This window comes from Baudoinia panamericana (assembly GCF_000338955.1).
Source record: "Baudoinia panamericana UAMH 10762 unplaced genomic scaffold BAUCOscaffold_15, whole genome shotgun sequence".
Classification (NCBI taxonomy): Eukaryota; Fungi; Ascomycota; class Dothideomycetes; order Mycosphaerellales; family Teratosphaeriaceae; genus Baudoinia; species Baudoinia panamericana.
In genome coordinates this window covers 97,607-115,842 of record NW_006911271.1, presented here as the reverse complement: position 1 = coordinate 115,842, position 18,236 = coordinate 97,607, and the positions used below count along the sequence as shown (strand labels likewise).

Sequence of the window (18,236 nt, the reverse complement as noted above, 5' to 3'; positions counted from 1 at the left end):
ATGTAGGGTGAGCTGTAGAGGATATGTAGTGTCAGTGGTGGAGGTGGTGAGTGAGTGAGTAGAGGAAGGAGGCAATGAGGGAAGGAGGGAGGGATGGTGTAAGTAGTAGTGGGTGAAGAGTCTGCGGTGGAGGGCGAGGGAAGGCGAGCGAATTGCATTGACACGGCTTGCGCACTTACCGAGTTGGCGTGACTAATCTCGATGTCTCTGCCGTCACCTAATCTTCATAGATGTTGAATGGTGAGGGCGACACGAGGTAAATAGGTGGACGAGGAGATGCTTCCTCTGATGCACCGCCGCCTCGAACTTTTTGCGGGAATTTGGTCGCACCGCGCCATGTGGAGGTGGCACCGCGGCCCTGCACGCCTGGAACATCGTCATCGTTCGTACCTGCATGAGTCGCGTTTACACTATACGGCACTCTCTGCAATGAACTGAAGAATGCTTTCACACAAATGTACTATTGCTACCGCATGGCTTTCGATGTTCGCTTGTACGTCTGCGTCGGGAGTACAGTCCACAAATTCTCTGGCTCGATACTTGCGAATCATCCTACCCTTTCCCGAACCGTCAACACCCCTCTCAAGCCCCACTCACTCCCACGTAGAATACGGTCTTACAGCGCAGCCCTCAAACCCCCCGTCTTCGCTCCTCCTACGTCGAATCATAGTACGTCTTGAAGCGATCGCTGGCCCCCAACCCCGCCTCCGCCACAACCTCGAAACACACCATCAACAACCTCGGAAACCGCTCGGTCCAATACCTCACGTACCCCTCCGGCAACCCCCCCACCATCCTCTTCACCCCCTCCGGCATATCCTCATAATGATTCTTCTTGTTCCGCAACCCCCTCAACAAATCCAACAACCGGTTGCCACTGTACTTGCGTTGTCGACCGAACTCGGCAATCAACGCCGGATCCAACTTCCTCAAAAAATCATGCTGCGGACCAACAACCTCCTCCATACGGTCTTCCAGTAGTCTGAGATGGTAGCTGTCCCCAGCATACCCATCCTCCACCACTCCCCTCGCCTCCCGCTCGAAATGATCGCTGCAATCACATAGGAAAGCCAACCTCTTCTCCGCCGGCCAAAAGAACGGATGCGTGAGCACCTGCTGCGCCGTCGGCCGATCCTCGGGTAAATGCTCCAACATGGAGGTGATCAACTGCATGGGCTCATACGCGTCGGACCACCCGGCCAACTCGCCCATCTTCTTGCGGTCGCGTTTGATGTTGAGCTCGCGCAGGCCTTGCCACCCCGTTTCGTCCTCGAAAGGGTGTTGGCCGTCGGTCAGGACCCAGAAGAAGAGGCAGCCGAGGGAGAAGATGTCGGCGGCGCGTTTGACGCCGCTCGTGCCGCCGCCGCCGCCGTTGGGACCATTGGCGCTGTCGCTGGCGTTGTGGGAGTGCGATTGGCTGGTCTTGCTTTCGGTGCTGGGTTGGGAGATGAGTTCGGGCGCTTTCCAGCCGGAGGTTCCGGCGTTGACGGTGGCGTCGTTGAGTGTGCTCACGTTTTCCGGGAGATTCTTGCCGAGTCCGAAGTCAGAGATGACGAGTCGCGGTCCGGTGGTGAGTTGTCCTCTCTTCGGGAATGCGACTAGGATGTTCTGCGGCTTGATGTCTCTATGGATGATGCGGAGGTTGTGAAGATGGAACAACCCGCCGGCCAACTGATGTAACGCTTTAGGGGCGTCTTGTTGGATCGCCAGCTTCAGCGCGTTGAGCTGCTGCTGCCTGATTTCCGTCTTCGCCTTGTCCGCTTCCCAGACATCGTACAAGCTCGCCTGACAGAGCTCGACGGCGATGTACAAGAAGTGATCGTCCTTCTGCTGGCAAAAGTAGCGGATCACATTCGGGTGGTCGTCGCTTTGCTGCAGGAACGACACCTCCTGCAGCGCCAGCTCGTAATGCTGGGATAACATCCGCTTGACGGCCACCTCACGACCTTCGAACGACCCTTCGAACACCAACGTGCCGCTACTGCCTTGACCGATCAGTTTGTCCTTGTGGATGACGAGGCTGTTGATCTGCAGTGGTCCAGCCACTTCCGCCGACTCGGAAGCAGTGACACTAATGACTTCGGCAGGCTGAGGCACGTGCGACGTCTTACGCTTCGCTCTTGCCTCGACCGCGGCCTGCTCCTTCTCCTTCTGCTTGCGCCCACCGCGCTTGCCTCGCTTGTGCCTTTTCTGCTCCTTGGTGTCTCTCTGGCCGTCATCCTCATCGTCCATGCCATCTTCGGGAGAGTCGTTGCGTGCTAGTTCGTTACCGTCCTGCCCTACCGCCGCACCTTCTACAGCTTGATCGCTTTCCGGTTGCGGCAGAATGACCTCCTTGGCCGGTTCGTTGTCTCTAACAAGCACAGCGTCGGGCTCAATGCTGGTCTTGATACCTTCTGCGGGTAAGACAACGTCCATAGCCGTGCGGGCCTGTCCCAGCCTGAGTGGGAAGCGGTCACGGTAATGGTAGCCCAGTGCAGCCAGCACCGCCAACACGGTAAGTATTGCGCTGATCATCACATACGGCAGTGGTTGTGGAGGTTGGCTGACGGGCAGTATGCCATGCTCCTGATGCTGTTGCGGAGGGTCAATGCGTGGATGATCCACTCCTCCGATTAATGGAATGCCGTGTCGTTGCGGGTGCGGTGACAACAGGTGAACACCCATGAACGCCTCACGGTCCGCCTTCGACATCGGTAGGAAGTTCATGCCGAAGAAGTCATCGTTATAGCATTGCGCTGGTCTAGCACCCTCGGTCACGGTAGGGTAGTTAGCTTCTGACAGTGCGAACCAGCTGCCAGACTCGGTGCAGTTGATGTAGACGCTGTTCATGGCATCATCTTCTAGTATTCTGAGCTCATCGAGTGTTGGTCCGACCGGCTGCGGGAGGACTACAAGAGCTGGATCGGCAGAGCTGTCGTCTGTAGGACGAACGATATCGTAAACCCTCGCCACGGGTGACGTGAACTTGTTGCTCCAACGAGGCTTACTGGCTTGCATTGCTCCGTACGTGCCGTACTCTGCAAGGTCGAAGCCGTATATCGAGCCGTCATACCTGGAGTAGACGTACTTTCTGTCCAAAGTCGTGGTGTACTTACTTCGCAAATCTTGGTCACGGTTGTTGGGACCCCACTCGAAGTACTTGATGGTGCTGATCTGCTCGCCAGTGTTTCGATCCTGGACGCCCACGGTGTACTCTGTGCGGCCAATGATGAGCGTGCCCATTGTCTCACACTCTTCGTCATCCAGACTCGCCAGCGGGTCCACTCGGCGGCAACTGCGGTCGTCGTTGGTCATGGAGCCAGAAGAACTGAACACCTTCAGGATGTTGCCAGTGCCTGCATCAATCGTGTATAGGGTGCTCTTCTTCTCCGCAGTATAAGTCACGGCTGGCATGCCCTCTCCAGCAAACGGACTAAGCACGTCTGCCAACTCCTTCACCGTGTAGGGAAGCTTCTGCATACCCAAGCCGGTCCCTGGAGCATACACGTATATGCTCCCATCTTGACTAGGCTCGACCACCCATATCGGATCGTCTAGCCCCACAGCCTTACCATCGAGGCTATGGTTATGCCGATGATACACCGTCTCCACCATCGGCGTGTCGACCTCGAGCTGCCATCTCGCAGCACCCGTGGTCCTATCTCTCGCGTGAAGCTTCCCATCAACAGTCGCCAGGAGGACAATCTCCTCGACTTGCCAGTCCTGCAGAGACCGCGCCGGAAGTCGCGAGGTCAAGCCGGCCGTAGCCGACGTCGACCTTTCTGCAGGTGGTGCCCGGACGGCCGGATTGCTCTCGGCCGCGGCATAAGTCGCTAGGGCGCGCTCGTTGTACGAGGTCCGCGTGCGTGCAGAGCGTGAGTGAGATCCCGATCTCAGCCGCTCATTGTCTTCGTCGTGCTCGTGCGTCGACGTGTCCCGGTGGCCTCGCTGCCCGCTCAATGGCGTCTGCAGGGAGTCCTGGGCTTGGAAGTGCTCCACGTAGGAGAGGGAGTTGGCGGATTTGGAGGGGTATGCCTTCTGGGGCGGCTGCTGCTGCAGAGCGGCCGCGGTGACGGGAGCGAGGAGGAGAGTCCATAGCAAGACATCCTTCAGTGTGGGAGCCGTGCTTTTCGGCTGCATCTTGCGGCCGAGCTGTCGGTCATGGGTGATGTAGTGGGCGTAGGCGTGCAGTAGGTGGGCGGGCTCATGTTTTGCAGGGGGAGTAAAAGGCCCGTCAGCGTGAGTGCGAATGCCCTTGCTTTAACGGGGTAGCGTCAGCCCTGAGCCCCCGAAACGCCGCTCCGACCCAGGCAAGGCAGCTAAATTCGGAGGGCCGCTGCCGCTTCTTGTGGGGTCGCATGTTTTGGCGCACGGGCTCTATCGACCGCAATATACATTCGTCGAACATACCTCTGTTCATGCGCGTTCTGATGCTCATACCTACTCCCGTGAAGCATCGGCAAGCCAGACTCTCGATGTGAGCTGGCAACAATGCACCCATCGTCCGTATACTTGGTATGTACTGAGCCACTCGGGCGGGGAATGGAGTCGCCTGTGTATATACACCCCGAGACACATGTGAGACCGTGGCGCTTGTAGAGCTCACAGACCACGATCACTGCGCCCGAATGCGATTGGTCGACTGCATTTCTGGTCCTTCGATTCCGCGAACAATGAGGGTCTTTGGAGAGTCCAACAACATCTTTACGCGTTGCCGCTTTCCCCGCAACGCTTATGTGGTTTACTTCGACTACTGTAGCTACTTGCTGAATGAGCCGAACATGATCTTTTCACCATCGTTAACGCAGTGTATCCGTTCCAGACCAAGTGCTTCCGTGACACTGTTATCCAAGCTTCTAGCCCTCGGTCGAAGTGCTGTCGCAAATAACCGAACCTTCTCCACTTCCTCGAAAATGGGAGAGTAAGCCTTCCTTGCCCGGACGTTGATGACTAGAGTCCATGGAGATGCCAATTCCAAAACGCTCTGGTTGACTGACAAAGCCTCAAGTAATCTTAAAAAGCTTGCCGTCAAGCTCGGCACAGATGGGCCGGTCAAAGTCCTTCATACGCCACGAATGATCAAGATTCTGTTCAACGGAACGTATATTCTCCAGACAACACAAGCCCACTATGTCTGGGAGCATCCTTTCTACCCGCAGGTCCGCATAATACACAGCGCTCAATGCATACTCAGTCGAAAACCCTCTCACCATGTTATGTAGTTCTACGTCCCAAGGTCTGAGCTCCAAAGCAGCACCAGACAAACCGGCCTCAAGATCACGGAGAACGACACCGTCACCACCGACAACGGCAAACAAGTAGCCCACCTCTGGTCCCTCGCCGTCGGTAACAAATCAACAGACAACGTCATCGCCTTCTCCGACGACCTCACAGGCAATGCCGAGCAACTCAAAGGCCTTGTCAAGATCGACTTCGCATCGATGGACCAATGGTTCGAAGAAGACACGCCCATCCATGTCCACCCCAAGGACCCATTCAAGCGCGTCGACATCCTGCAATCGCGCCGTCACATTCGTGTCTCGGTCGGTGGCAAAGTGGTAGCCGACACGACCACCTCGATGCATCTGTACGAGACCGGACTGCCATGCAGATACTACATCCCGCTTACAGCCGTCGATCCGACGGTGCTTCGACCGAGCAAGACTCGCACGCAATGTCCGTATAAGGGTGAAGCGGAGTACTATTCGGTCGAGGTCGATGGTGAGCTGCATGAAGACATTATCTGGTACTATAACCGGCCTACCTTGGAGTGCGGGCTCATAGTTGGCCTCGTTTGTTGTGGGTCACACACACGATTTCATTTTACCAATGCGTCGGTACCGGCTAACTACGCGCAGTCTATAACGAAAAGGTCGACATCGAGCTGGACGGACAAAAACTCGAGCGACCAGACACACATTTCGGCAAGAGCAAACCAAGCGAGAATAGGAAGCCATCGGCGCTCTGAGGTACTTACGTGTTCTGCATGTGTGTTACGTGCCTTAATGCACGGCACCATCTAATTCCGGGAGCGACTGGATGAGCGAGCAATAGTCCACCATGGAGATTACCGCTCGAACGCTATGTACACGAAGCTAAAGGACCCAGCGGCCCAAATGCTCAAAGGGGGTATGATGCTGTGAGAATAAACAAACGCTAAATGCACCCAAGGCACGCAAATGTCTGTGCCCAAAATATGCTCAGCGTAACCTGCATGGTATCCATCATCCATATCCATGCCATCTGCTGCCAACAGCTCGTGATCATCCACTCTTCTATGCTTAGAAGCTCGATCCATCACCCACCCGCAACCGAGACATACTCGCCTTCTTCTGCGGGCCCCCTGGGGTGAGCGGACTCAGCATCATCATCGCACTCTCGCGTCGTTTCGTCTTCACGTCTCTCGGGGTCGGTGTTCCGTTTGCGGCCGTAGTGTAGACCGTCGGTGCACGAAGGGCGTCGTTCAAGCTGCCAAAGCCGCCGTCACCTTGTGGGGCCATTTGGTAGGTTGGGTAGTTGGGTTGCATGGGTATCATGCCGACGTCACCGGTATGTAGCGCGCCGTGTGGTTGGAATGTTGTCTGGTTGTAAGCCGGTGTTGGTAAGTCTGAGAACATCTGCTTGCGCGGAGACCGTAGGTCTGTTGCGAAGGATTGCGGTACCATTTCCGTGGCCGAAACAGGCGAGTCTGAGTCGTCAATGGGTGGGCCGAAGATGATCTCTTGCTCCTCGACGAAGGAAGAGATGAGTGGTCCAGGAACGTTCAAGGTAGGGGAGAAGACGATGCCAACTGATATCTTGTCAGTAGGGTTCAGACACAGCGGTTCCAGGGCACTCACCATTCCGGACATTCATCTTGTTGACCTCGGCGTTCTGCACAATCGACATTAAGAACATCGCCAAAGCGTGCAACAGCGCCCGATTCGGTTTCGGCAGCTTGTTAACCAACATGTTCAACGCCACAACCTTCTCCTGGCTGTGATAATCCATGCACTGCATAAAGTCGAGATGCAGTTCCCGTGTGAGTATGCTAACGGGCAGCTCACGGAAGTACAGCTTTAGCAAGCTTGCAACAGCGTGGATATCGTAGTACTGGTCCTCTGCCACCAGATTGACATCACCTTCCGAGTTGAAGCGATCCTTGAGTGCCTTAACTACCGTATTCGAGCCGGACATCCGGAAGATGCCTTCTTCAGCTATAGCGCCCTGCGCGGTGAGGTACTCAATGCAGCGGTAAACGACTGCCGGCAGTTCGGTAGCAACACCAATAGGCCTTGCAAACTCAACAGCTTCGGAAAGAGGTGCGCCGAAGACAGCACGTCCACCGCCCGCCTGCGTCCGATCCAGTGGTGGGAGGCCAGGTGAAGCCAGACCCGGAGCGGTGTCCGAAGATGAGCGCCCACGGATGTAGTCGAACATGCTTTTCTTCCGGTCCTTGTTAGCAGTCTGTGGCGTTGGCGGAGGCTTCATACCCCAGTCTCCAGCATTGGAAATGACGTGCAGGTTGGTCGGTGCAGAAATGTTCGGGTGCATTGATGTAGGTGTCGGCTCCGAGGCCGGGCTGAGGCCATCTTCACGAGGCGGAGATGAGGAGCCCATTTTGCGCGAAGGACCTATAATTGGTGCTTCGCCGGCTATAGTCTCGTGGTAGTTGACGACGCGCAAGTCCTTTGGAGCGAGGTGGGTGCGGTCAATGGGCTTCAACGGCAACTGTAAATCGTTCATAGACTTCTGCAAGCGAGGACTGCGCGCACCGCTGAGGTCCGGACGAATGAATTGTGTTCCCTTCGTGGATGAGACCTCTTCCTCTTCGTCCTTGAAGTCGACATACTGCAGCAGTGCATCTACCCAGTCATCTCTTTCCTCGTCACTCTCCGCGCACAGCACGTGCCTCACCAAGCTGTTCGAATCCTTCTTCTTCGGCTCGAGGATCAAGAAAGCATGCCTGAACTGGTTGTCTTCATCTTCCTGTGTAGCATTCGTTGGGCTGGCTGACTGCTTTCCGATCTGCGCATTCTGAAGCTTGATGGACCCAAGATGCGCACCACCTGGCGCCTCGAAGTACTTCAGATTAGGTCCGTCAAGGACGAAGTACCGCGCTTTCCATCCCCCGAAGTTCTTGCCACGCTTCGTAAGGTAGCCAGCTCGTTGCGAGCGATGTTTCGCGATAGGTGTGTCTGGCCGAGCATCGGAGCTTGCAGGAAAGTAGTCCATAGCCTCGGCGCCGTATGCGTCAATGGATAAGAATTTGCACAGGATCTTGGCGGCTGTATCGTTCTCCAGCGAATCAAGCATGCCTTCGAAGTAGGCGTCGGTGGCGACTCTGCGCGCGTCAATCTTCGCTGGTGCATGTCCGACAAACAGCGTTTTGTCCGGCAGACGGTCTCTGAACGCACAGACCGACTTGATCTGAGCATCGAGCAGGACAATTGAGGCCACGGTCTTCTCGACCCGCCACAACTGCCTGTTATCTGAGCGTTCATATACCGCAAGCGTCAACACTGGACTCTCGTCGGCTTGCTTCGGAGCAATGTAGCTTTGGCGGGAAGGCTTCAGCCTGGACGATGATGTCCTGATATAGATTGATGGCAGCGCGTTGGGGGGAAGTAGAAGATCCGGATACTGCTCCACCACAAGTCCTCGATACACCTCACCCGGCGTTTTCGGTATCGGACCGCTGAGCGTTGGCGGTTGCTCATGCTCTGGGCTCGGGTTTGGAGATGGTTTCAGCATCTCGCTAATTGAGCCTTGTTGAGCTTGCGCCTGCTGATGATACATCTCAGCACGTGCGAGGTGCGGTGAAGCGAAGGTAAGCGGAGTCTGCGGTACCATCGGAAGAGGCTGCCTTGGCGCTCTCGGTGACAGTGGGAGCCCCGCCACGTTTGCCAAACCGGCCTTTGGCGACATGGGCATCATTGGCGTGTTGGGCATGCGTGGCATAGGTGAATTCAGGGGCTTGTGGCCGGGTCGGGGACTCATTGGTAAGCCAGGAGTCATGGGCAAGCCTGGGCTCATCAGTGATGGCGCGGTGTTACTCTTCACAAGCCCAGCTCCATCCGACACCGCTCGTTGTCGCAAAATGGAGATCGGGTCCGCTGTCGCCTGGAACACCTGCTGTTGCTTTGGTCGTGCGTCAGGCGCCGACTCTGTAGCCAGCGTTGTTGAACTCGGCATCTCGGCAGGCTCAGGTTGGGCTGCAGTAGCTTTACTTTTGCTCTTGCTCTTCTTTTTCGACTGACTACGCTGCTCGAGCTCATGCATAGCCACCGCCTCACGCTCGCGGTCGTCCTCCTCACGTGTCTTTCTCCGACCGCGCAGCATCTGCTCGGCACGTGCGCTGTCCGGATCTTCCTCATAATCCGAGTCAGATGGATCAACAATCTTGCTCGCTGCCATCGTGTTTGCTATTGGGATGGGAGAAAGCTGCAGCGGTGCCGGCGGAGCTTTCCGGATCGCGCCTTCCTTGGATTTCGGGCTGGAAATTGACTTCGGCGAGCTTGGAAAGTTCGCCGTCGCTTGCTGCACAGAAGCGAATGTTGGCGTTTGCGCAACATTTGGTGAGTTTCGCAAAGACGAAGATTGAGACTGGCTAGGCACCGCATTTCGATTGGCTTTGGTGTACGACAGTGCCGGTAACATGGAGGGCTGGTCCATGGTGTTGCCGCTGCTCGCTGATTGTGGCGTATCAGGCACACTCCCTACACTGCTCGACGAGGGCGGCTTTGTCGCGGACTGAGGCGTGTCTGAACGCCCACGACCGACCGAGGCAAGCTCCGATGTATCACTGACCTTGCGGCTGTCCAAGCTTGTACCACGCAATTCCGCAGCCGTCATAGCTGCCGTTGCCACGTCTCTGCCACCGTCACTCGCCGTAACGGGAGACTGACTGCTCTCGCGTCCATCCACTTCGGCAACTTGCTGGGTGGTAAGGGTCGGCGCCGACTGCGACTGCACCAAATGATCTTTGAGCTTCTTCCTATAGCGCTCCTTCTCCTTGAGTGTCTTCTCTAGATCCTTGTTGAGCCCCAGAATCATGGCTCTCTGCTTCTCGACCAGTCTCCACAGCTGCGCATTGTGGGAGGCGGCTTGATTCTTCTCGTTCAGCAGCTTCTGTACTGCCGCTTCGGGTGACCCTGCGGCGGCGATGATGGTTGCTACATCCTGTGGCCCCGCGTTCTCTTGCGAGACACGGTAGGAACTACCAGTGCTGGGCTTCTGTGAGTGTCCATGTCCCGCAGAGTTTGAGGACACAGTTGAGTCGATGGAAGTGTTTCGTCCCATTATAGGCCTGCCGTCAACGGAGGCGAGCTCGGCGCGGTGCGACGGTTGAAACGCAGAAGAGTTCATGGTGGGGGAGGCAGGAGGCGAGACCTGAGATCCAGGTGTTACAGCGCCTACTAAGGGAGCAGAAGCGTTCCGGAGTTGGCTGTTTGGCGGTTGAGCAGCTGCAGCTTCTCTCAGCGCATCTCGTGTGACGACGCTACGAAACTCCTCAAGTGTCGGGCTTGTAGGAGCTTTTTTGCCAGGATTAGGTCCCCTCACGCGATCCACCAGTAGCGCATTCGCATTGGTCGAGGTTGTAGGTATGCGGCCCTGACTGTGCACCGTTCGCGCCGCTGATCCAGTCGGGGTGCCCGGACTTCTCGGCGAGCTCGCATCTGAAGCTGAGCGAGCAGTAATCGATTCCTGCAGCGGGCTCGGTACTGGGCGGGTGCGCCTGGGTTTGCTGCTGCTGCTCCCTGCCTGCGCCTGCGGTGTAATGGTGTACGAGCGCTCGTCGTGCACGCCTGTCACTTGCGCGGACGAGGGGCCCGGCAGGCCATACTGGCCAGGCTTCGACATGACCCCTCGCTTAGTGTGATGGACATGAGCAGCAGCAAATGGCCGCCGGTCGATGGGATGTGCGCATATGCTAGCTTTTCCTTGATCGTGTGTTCTCGATGCTTATTGGGCGCCGCACGTAGCCGGCGCTTATGGGATTGGGTCAGGTAGATGTTTCAGCGTGGCAAGACGGTCATCAATCATCATGAGAATTGGCAGAGATTGACAGAGCGTCAACAACAACAAGGTAATGCAACACCTCCTGGACGGTGACCACGTCTTTGCGCCTTGACCGCCGCCTCTCCAAGCTTTACCAGCTGCGTTCTATGCACCATGTCCGTTTAATTAGTGACTCGTAGCCAAATGCATGTCCCCGCCCTCCCGCTGCATGCACGGCCCTTCACATATGCTTTGTACAATCAGGATGTCCGGCTCGTTCGGCAGTCACCACACCCTACAAGAAGGCCGAAGAGGACGCATGACACTGTATGCTCACGAGTGTCCGCGTCACCTTGTTTAGCCTTTTTCTCGATCACACAATAGGTACCCCTGTGTCGAGCATACTTGGCTGCCGCAGACATCACAGCACTACTGTACGCAAGCGACAGCCACCAGGCCTTGGCAGGAACTGGTTCTTCCCAGATCATCCGGACTCCGGACCACCTTGCCAAAACGAGCCTCCTCCAAGGCCGCATCCGCAATCGTACTGGAGTGACATTTACAAGCCGAGGCGATCCTTTTGCCCTATCAAGAATCATGACCAACCTGATTGCTAACCATCGAACCACGTGACGAAAACAAGTGCTAGGATGATTGAGCAAACGTCTGATGACCTGACACAGCACTATCAAAGGCTAACAGATGTCAACCGTAACCCGTCGTTGCCGTCATGAAACCTTCGTTGACAACCTTGGTCATCCCTGCCCAGATGAAGGTCCCGGCCGAACAACGTCCGCCCAGATCTAGATCTCCCCGATCCATCCCCGAACGCCCTCCAACGTCCGCTGGCTTACTACTGCTTCAGCCTGTGCAAGTCTCTCACCCCTCAGATGCCCTAAATAGCAATCATGTCGACAGCAGGCTGGCTGAAACCGTTGTCTGGTGGATCTACAAAAAGGCACAGAAAGGCGCAAGTAGGTGCGTCTGCTCACTATAGACATGCATTATGGTGAATTGATCACGGTCCGTTCCACGAACTGTTTTCGAATGCTAAGCGGGGAGGGCACGCTTGTGGAGTGCATTCTGCAGGCTTTCCATGCGTGGACCAGGAGAACCTTGCCAGACTTCGTGCTTAACTGCAGGACGTTGTGTGAGCGTGTTTATGCAGGTCACAGCCACGTGAGACACGACCGGATCGAGTCACGAAGTCGGACTGTAGTGGGTTTGTGGCGTGCACAATACGTGGACATCCGCCTGCAACAGCTACTTACGACCAGTCTTCCGCCTCCGTCCATCATTGCCATTGACCGCCGCAGCAGGCACCCGATTGATCGAGTATCCACTACCGCTGGCGTCAGGCACAATGTTGACCTGCACTCCCTGATCGTCACTGCTGCTCGTATTGCTGCTGCTTCGCTCAAGCTCATGCCCTAGCGAGCTACCCTTTCGACTCGTCACCGCCGGGTCGGAATTAGCATGCTGCGTGCCAGGTCGTGGTGCTAGAGGCGAAGACGAAGGCGGCATACGCCTCAGGCTCGCGTACCGTACCTCGGCCGGGCCACTTACGTTTCGCCGCCCTTGCGCTGCAGGCAGGTACGGCGTTTCGTAGTCGTCTACTCCAGGACGATAAGCGGGATACTGAGCGTTCGAAGCTGAGCGATGTCGAGGTGCTGCTGGGTACCAGTCTGCGTCCTCTTGCGTTGACATGTTTGAGCTTGACGACGGTGGTCGCACACCAGGTTGCGGCACGTAGTATCGCGGCGAGTACTGCACGTAAGGGTCTGTACGTTCCGGCGGTGTCGATTCTCGTCGGCTGTTCTTCGATGTCGAGCGTGACCTTGGCCGTGTAGCACTGGAGCGAGTAGACTCTGGACTCGAAGGCGGATAGTTGATCAACGGCGCAAACATGGGCACGCCGTTTGGCCCTGGAATCATGATGCCAGGCGGTCCGTTGCCTGCAGGGTCCAACGGTGCTGGGACTGGCTTACGGTCGACTTTGGCTTTCGAATTCGACTTCGCTGGCGATGCCGACACGCCGTTCCCTCTCTTCTTGTTCTTCTGGCTAGCCAGGCTTGTGGAGCTGCTGGACCTACTTCCGGCAGCCTTGCCTTTCGGCACTTTCGCAGGTGTCGGTGTCGGTGGCGGTGATGCCAGTGCTGTCACAGCAGGGGGCGGGACAGGCTCTGGCGGCTGGCTTTGCCTGCGCTCAAGAGCCTCCATCTCCTCGGCTGACAAGCTAACGTTTGTTTTGCCCTTCGTCCTTGCTGTCGCAATCTTTGCCATAGCCGATTGCACCAACTCCTCATCCGATTCATTATCCTCCGCATAATCATACATCCTACGCCTTCGCTGTCTATACTGTCCCAGATCATAACCATCAAAATACAAATCGTCGCCAGCAAAACCTCGCTGGCGAGCATCCCGAGAAGCAAACGAATTCGGATCCAATCGTACACCCTGCCCATCGTCCTCACTCTCCAGCTCCTCAAAGCGCTCGTCATAGCGAGTGCCATCGCGAAGCTCCCAGTCCTCCAGCTTCCGCCTTCGTCTGCCTTCACTGGGAGCTGCGGGCGGTCTTCCCATTTCATAGGGCGAAGGATGCGCGGTCGACCGGTCCCTAAACCGCCTCCCTGTGATTGCTGCATTAGCAAGCGTACGCTGAGCCGAAGGAGAAGATACATACTCGGAGAAAGATGCCTCTATAGGTTTGTCCATCAAGCTCGCGTGGCCCAGAATGGTTACAGCACTTGCACCTACTAACCACAGTATTGTCGTAATAGGCCGCGCCCAAATACCCAAGGGCACGGCGACGATCAGCAGGCCTGTGTACAGCTGCGACGAGGTGAAGCGTGCAAAGCCTAGGTCCAGATCCGCGCCTTGGAGCTTGGAGATACCGAACATGCCACCAACGACTAGAAGCATCACAAAGAACAGGAGTAAGTTGGTGAGCAAGCTGTAGATGGCGAGCATCACAAAGACAACCGCATAGTTGCTGCTGAAGTAGCTCAGGTTGTAATTCACCCGACCCTGGATCTCCGCGAAGTCCCGGGGTCTACTGAGTCGCTTGACGTCGAAGAACTCGCCCACAGGTTTGAGGTTGGCGAAGCGATTCGCTAAGCTTTGGGAGCGCACCGAGTCGAAGCGGCCGGAGAAGTTGAGACGGCTGGTAAGCGCGTCTAGAGGGATATTGATGCGCGCCATGATCGCTGACCTGCCTGTCAATGGTGTGTCGAAGAGGACAGGTCTGGTGGTACGCGGAGTGCTCTTGTATCGAGTCTCTTGTCTCAGAAAGCTGGAAAGGAGGTTCCTGATTAGCGAAACTTTCACATGCCGCGGATGGAGTGCGGCGATGCTGACTGCTTGCTGTCGTGTGTCTTCTGCAGCGAAGCTGAGCGAAGGCAGCGGGAAGCGTGATATGGCTTACATTATGTAGTTGTCAAGCGAGCGACGAGAAGCGAAGATGGAGGGGCGTGAGGTCGTACAGTGCCTGAACGGAGCTGTCAACTCTCCCCTTCTCGTTTCGTCCTCCCCCAAATTCTTGAGGCGTTCCCTGGTTGGCAAGGGGGCCCGCTGATCCGTCCCGCGGCCGTTCACTTGGGTGGAGCAGTCGCCATGCCGAAAGCAGCTTGGAGCAAACCGCTTCGGCAGAGAAAATAGATCAAGCCTGTCGCACAACTCACGACAGAAAGCGCGCACCGCTACGACAAAACGTTGTGCGAGTAGAGGAGATACGTAGCAACGGGGGGGACAGCTGTCAACGCGATTATGATAAGCCACCAAGGTCCACTCAGCAGGAAATCCATCTGCAGCCAACAGCACCCCCATACGCAAGTAACCACGTTGAAGCAACGCGCTAGCTCGTGCATGCCTCCATTTGCGTCACTCCGCCTGGTTTTGTGTGAATTCGTGTTTGCTGTGAGTGGCGGCCCGATTTCTGCCACCACACCAGCACCCTTATCATGAGGCTCCACGGTCGGGCAGCAGTCCTGCTGTTGTTCTGTCTTGTGGTATGCGTCTCAGCCTGGACTAAGGAGGATTATGAGATCTTTCGTCTAAAAGACGAGGTCTCATCCCACGAGGGCAGCAATGTGACGTTCTACTCCTTCCTAGGCATACACCCAAGCGCCGAACAAGATGACATCAATAAGGCTTACCGCAAGCTTTCCCGCACATTGCACCCAGACAAGGCACGGAGCAACTGGATTGCGAACTACAACATCCCTACCAAGACAAAGACGAAGCCGGGAGCGAAGCCAACCGTTCACGTCCACAAGAACAAGCAACCTTCGCAAGGCGAGATCAACCGCTTCGACAAGGAAGCTTCCGCGCGGTTCGAGCGGTTAAGCTTGGTAACTAACATCCTGCGCGGACCCGAGCGAGAGCGTTACGATCACTTCTTACGGAATGGCTTCCCTAAGTGGAGAGGGACGGGCTACTACTATGAGCGCTTTAGGCCGGGCCTCGGCACGGTGCTCATCGGACTGTTCGTGGTAGTCGGCGGAGGCGCGCACTATGCGTTTCTGTATCTGAGCTGGAGACGGCAGAGAGAGTTCGTTGAGCGCTACATCAAGCAAGCTCGTCGCATGGCTTGGGGTGACGAGGGTGGCATTGGGGCTATACCAGGGCTCGGTGGCCCAGCCGCCAATGGCTCTGCGCAACCGCAGCAGTCCGCGGCAGACTCGGAAGGCAGCATGCAGTGGAACCGAAGGCAGAAGCGCGCAATGGAGAAAGACAAGCGGAAGGAGTCCAAAGCTCCTGTGAAGAGTGCGAGGGTAGCCAGGAAGGCCAAGGAAGAGGGTGTGAGCACGCCGGTCGAAGCTGAGATCACCTCTGGACCAGTGGGCGCGAAGAAGCGGACAAGGGCGCCGAATGGCAAGATCTTGATTGTGGATAGTGCTGGTAACGTGTTCTTGGAAGAGGAGACAGAAGAAGGCGACATTCACGAATTCTTGCTCGATGTAAGTGTCGTCTGCTTGATGGGCGACGCTCGCGTACAACTTGCTAATCTCATGTAGCCCAATGAGGTCCCTCGACCCTCGATCCAAGATACATTCCTGGTCCGCGGTCCCCTGTACCTCTACAACATGAGTCTCGGTCGCGTATTGAACAAGCAAACGCCGGACCACGTCGCCTGGGAGGTTACAGATGGCGCCGAGCAGGGACAGCCTGATGAAATCGAAGCCTCTCTCAATGCCGCGTTACCCGCCAATGCGAGTGGTGAGGCTCGGAAGCGGAAGACCAAGGCGAACTCATAAGCCTGACCCCGTTGATAGACTGTATAGACGCAGACAAAAGCATTGTTGGCCGCCACGCCTTGCTTAGATCGCTTTCTTGGTCTGATATATGCCTCCTGTGACGCCTCGCTAAGGCCTCAATCGTACCAGTCCTAAGCTAGAAGAAGCTTTGTGCGCCGCTGAAGACAATCCGCACTAGCTCGAAGATGATGCCACCACACACTACGAAGAGCAGTACATCTGTTTAAACTCAGCATGTACGACAATGAGCGTAGCAACCGCTTGAGGCACTTACATAGCCAAACTTTGCTGATGGGAGGCTTCTGCGGCTTCTCCTTCTTCTGCACTTCACTTTGTGGCTTGCCGCGTTTGGCCTCTTCTTTCCGTGCGTACTGTGCGTTCGCTCGTCTTTGCTGTGGTGTTTGCGCCTATGGAACCGTCAGCGGTCCGTACCTTTTCATGGAGTTGAATGCCACACCATTGCTTCGCTTGGTGTGTTCCCTGATGTGTGAAGTGGTGAGGCGTGGGCTCGGCCGGATGATGTTGCTATATAACTAGAGGTGCGTGTCGAGACTACGTGTCGACAGTTGCGCGCTGCGAAACATCCAAGTTCAATGTGGCCTCTTTGGAGCATGTGCTTTCTCCACACGGTGCGGGATCCTGCAGGGATGTCCGCGCGGACCGCGTCCGCCACAGACCCACAGCGAAACAAGCTGGAAATACCTCGCAGGTGCATCTACCGTATCAATAAAAACGGCTTTCCATATTCTGAGTTATACCATCTGGTCATCGGAGGTCCATTGTGCGATTGTCCGCCAGTGCGGATTCGGCTCGCTTGGTGAGTAGCGGTTCCCGCAGGCAGAGTATAACCGCAGATGTGAACATCCGCAACCCTTCGCGTATGGATGACTCAGGGTCATATAGCGAAGGACTTCTCCGTCGCCCAGGAGCATGCTAGACGGCAAGATGCAATCCGACCCTCGTTCGCCTGCTAATGCGGGTGGATCGAAAGGGTGTACGGATGAGTATCCCACGCTGTTCTATGTCTACCGCGGAGCGGACAGTCCATGGGGGATCATTCTTCATGAAGTTGGATTCTCCAGTCCCATGACACTTAAAGCCCATGTATGTAGAAAGCTATCGCAATTTGCTCCTTTCATACGCATCTACTTCACGTTCAACATGCAATCATGCTGTTTTCGTGGCTTCCAGTGGAATGGCACTCCCAAAGGCAAGACTGAGCCATTTCCGACGTCAACCAATCAAGCCTACGTGACAGGCGTCAACAAGGACACCGCGATCATGCTTGTGCATGACGCATTTGGCTGGAGCTTCGGCAATAACAGACTGCTTGCCGATCATCTAGCGGAGGAGGTCAATGCAACAGTATACCTTCCTGACCTGTCAGTGCGCCGGCGCAACGATGCTTGACCAACACTGATCAAATGCTGCAGCTTCGGCGGTGAAGTTCTACCTTCCGACTCGCTTTCAGATCGTTCGCGCTGGGGCGATTTCGACATGGACGGCTTTCAGAAGAGAAACAGTCGTGCTATTCGGGAGCCGGAGCTCTTCGAGTGCGCCAAACATCTTCGATCCCAGTATAAGAAGGTCGGGGCGATTGGGTACTGCTACGGTGGCTGGGCGGTCTTCCGCCTTGCTGCGAAAGGCCATAACTTGGTTGATTGCGTTGTTGCCGGCCATCCCTCCTGGGTGACCAGAAACGACATTGATGGGGTTGACGTCCCGACTCAAATTCTGGCGCCGGAGATTGACCATGCGTACACCGACGAGCTGAAAGAGCACACCTGGGAGACATTGCAGAAGCACAGTGTCCCGTTCGACTATCAACACTTTCCCGGTGTCGAGCACGCCTGCCTGGTCCGAGGAGATCCGAAACGGCCGGGTGAGCGGGATGCAATGATCCGCGGGAAGAACGCAGCGGTGGGCTGGTTCAAGCAGTATCTCCACCGGTACTGATCGTTGTCGCGAAGGAGCCGTGAACCAGTTGAAGCGAGCAGAGTTTGAGCTTATCATACCTTA

At 56.1% G+C, this 18,236-nt stretch overlaps 7 protein-coding genes across 7 annotated transcripts; 3 read left to right on the top strand and 4 right to left on the bottom strand.

Moving 5' to 3' along the window:
• Positions 1–172: 172 nt before the first annotated feature.
• On the bottom strand, positions 173–530 carry BAUCODRAFT_314499 (uncharacterized protein). Its single transcript, XM_007683388.1, has one exon. It carries the CDS (start codon positions 394–396, stop codon positions 214–216), a length of 183 nt encoding a protein of 60 aa, XP_007681578.1. The 5' UTR covers positions 397–530; the 3' UTR covers positions 173–213.
• BAUCODRAFT_314514 (uncharacterized protein) lies at positions 526–4,911 on the bottom strand. Its single transcript, XM_007683387.1, has 2 exons — positions 4,393–4,911; positions 526–4,240 (listed from the first exon to the last, which is right to left on the bottom strand). The coding sequence occupies exons 1-2, from the start codon at positions 4,437–4,439 to the stop codon at positions 655–657; spliced, it is 3,633 nt and encodes a 1,210-aa protein (XP_007681577.1). The 5' UTR covers positions 4,440–4,911; the 3' UTR covers positions 526–654.
• A 74-nt stretch (positions 4,912–4,985) lies between these two features.
• Positions 4,986–5,881, top strand: BAUCODRAFT_44707 (uncharacterized protein; the record flags this gene model as incomplete). Its single annotated transcript, XM_007683254.1, has 3 exons — positions 4,986–5,141; positions 5,205–5,781; positions 5,841–5,881. Coding segments are annotated over 3 exons (774 nt in total), but the record flags the coding sequence as incomplete, so codon positions are not given.
• A 382-nt stretch (positions 5,882–6,263) lies between these two features.
• On the bottom strand, positions 6,264–10,824 carry BAUCODRAFT_80202 (uncharacterized protein; the record flags this gene model as incomplete). Its single annotated transcript, XM_007683317.1, has 3 exons — positions 6,264–6,772; positions 6,822–9,567; positions 9,685–10,824. 3 exons carry the CDS (start codon positions 10,822–10,824, stop codon positions 6,264–6,266), a joined length of 4,395 nt encoding a protein of 1,464 aa, XP_007681507.1.
• A 2,755-nt stretch (positions 10,825–13,579) lies between these two features.
• On the bottom strand, positions 13,580–14,163 carry BAUCODRAFT_127019 (uncharacterized protein; the record flags this gene model as incomplete). Its single annotated transcript, XM_007683386.1, has 2 exons — positions 13,580–13,592; positions 13,646–14,163. The coding sequence occupies 2 exons, from the start codon at positions 14,161–14,163 to the stop codon at positions 13,580–13,582; spliced, it is 531 nt and encodes a 176-aa protein (XP_007681576.1).
• A 347-nt stretch (positions 14,164–14,510) lies between these two features.
• On the top strand, positions 14,511–16,413 carry BAUCODRAFT_39230 (uncharacterized protein). The gene is made up of 2 exons (XM_007683172.1): positions 14,511–15,920; positions 15,978–16,413. The coding sequence occupies exons 1-2, from the start codon at positions 14,922–14,924 to the stop codon at positions 16,215–16,217; spliced, it is 1,239 nt and encodes a 412-aa protein (XP_007681362.1). The 5' UTR covers positions 14,511–14,921; the 3' UTR covers positions 16,218–16,413.
• Positions 16,414–17,378: 965 nt separating this feature from the next.
• On the top strand, positions 17,379–18,173 carry BAUCODRAFT_79877 (uncharacterized protein; the record flags this gene model as incomplete). Its single annotated transcript, XM_007683290.1, has 2 exons — positions 17,379–17,599; positions 17,651–18,173. The coding sequence occupies 2 exons, from the start codon at positions 17,379–17,381 to the stop codon at positions 18,171–18,173; spliced, it is 744 nt and encodes a 247-aa protein (XP_007681480.1).
• Between the last annotated feature and the right edge of the window lie 63 nt (positions 18,174–18,236).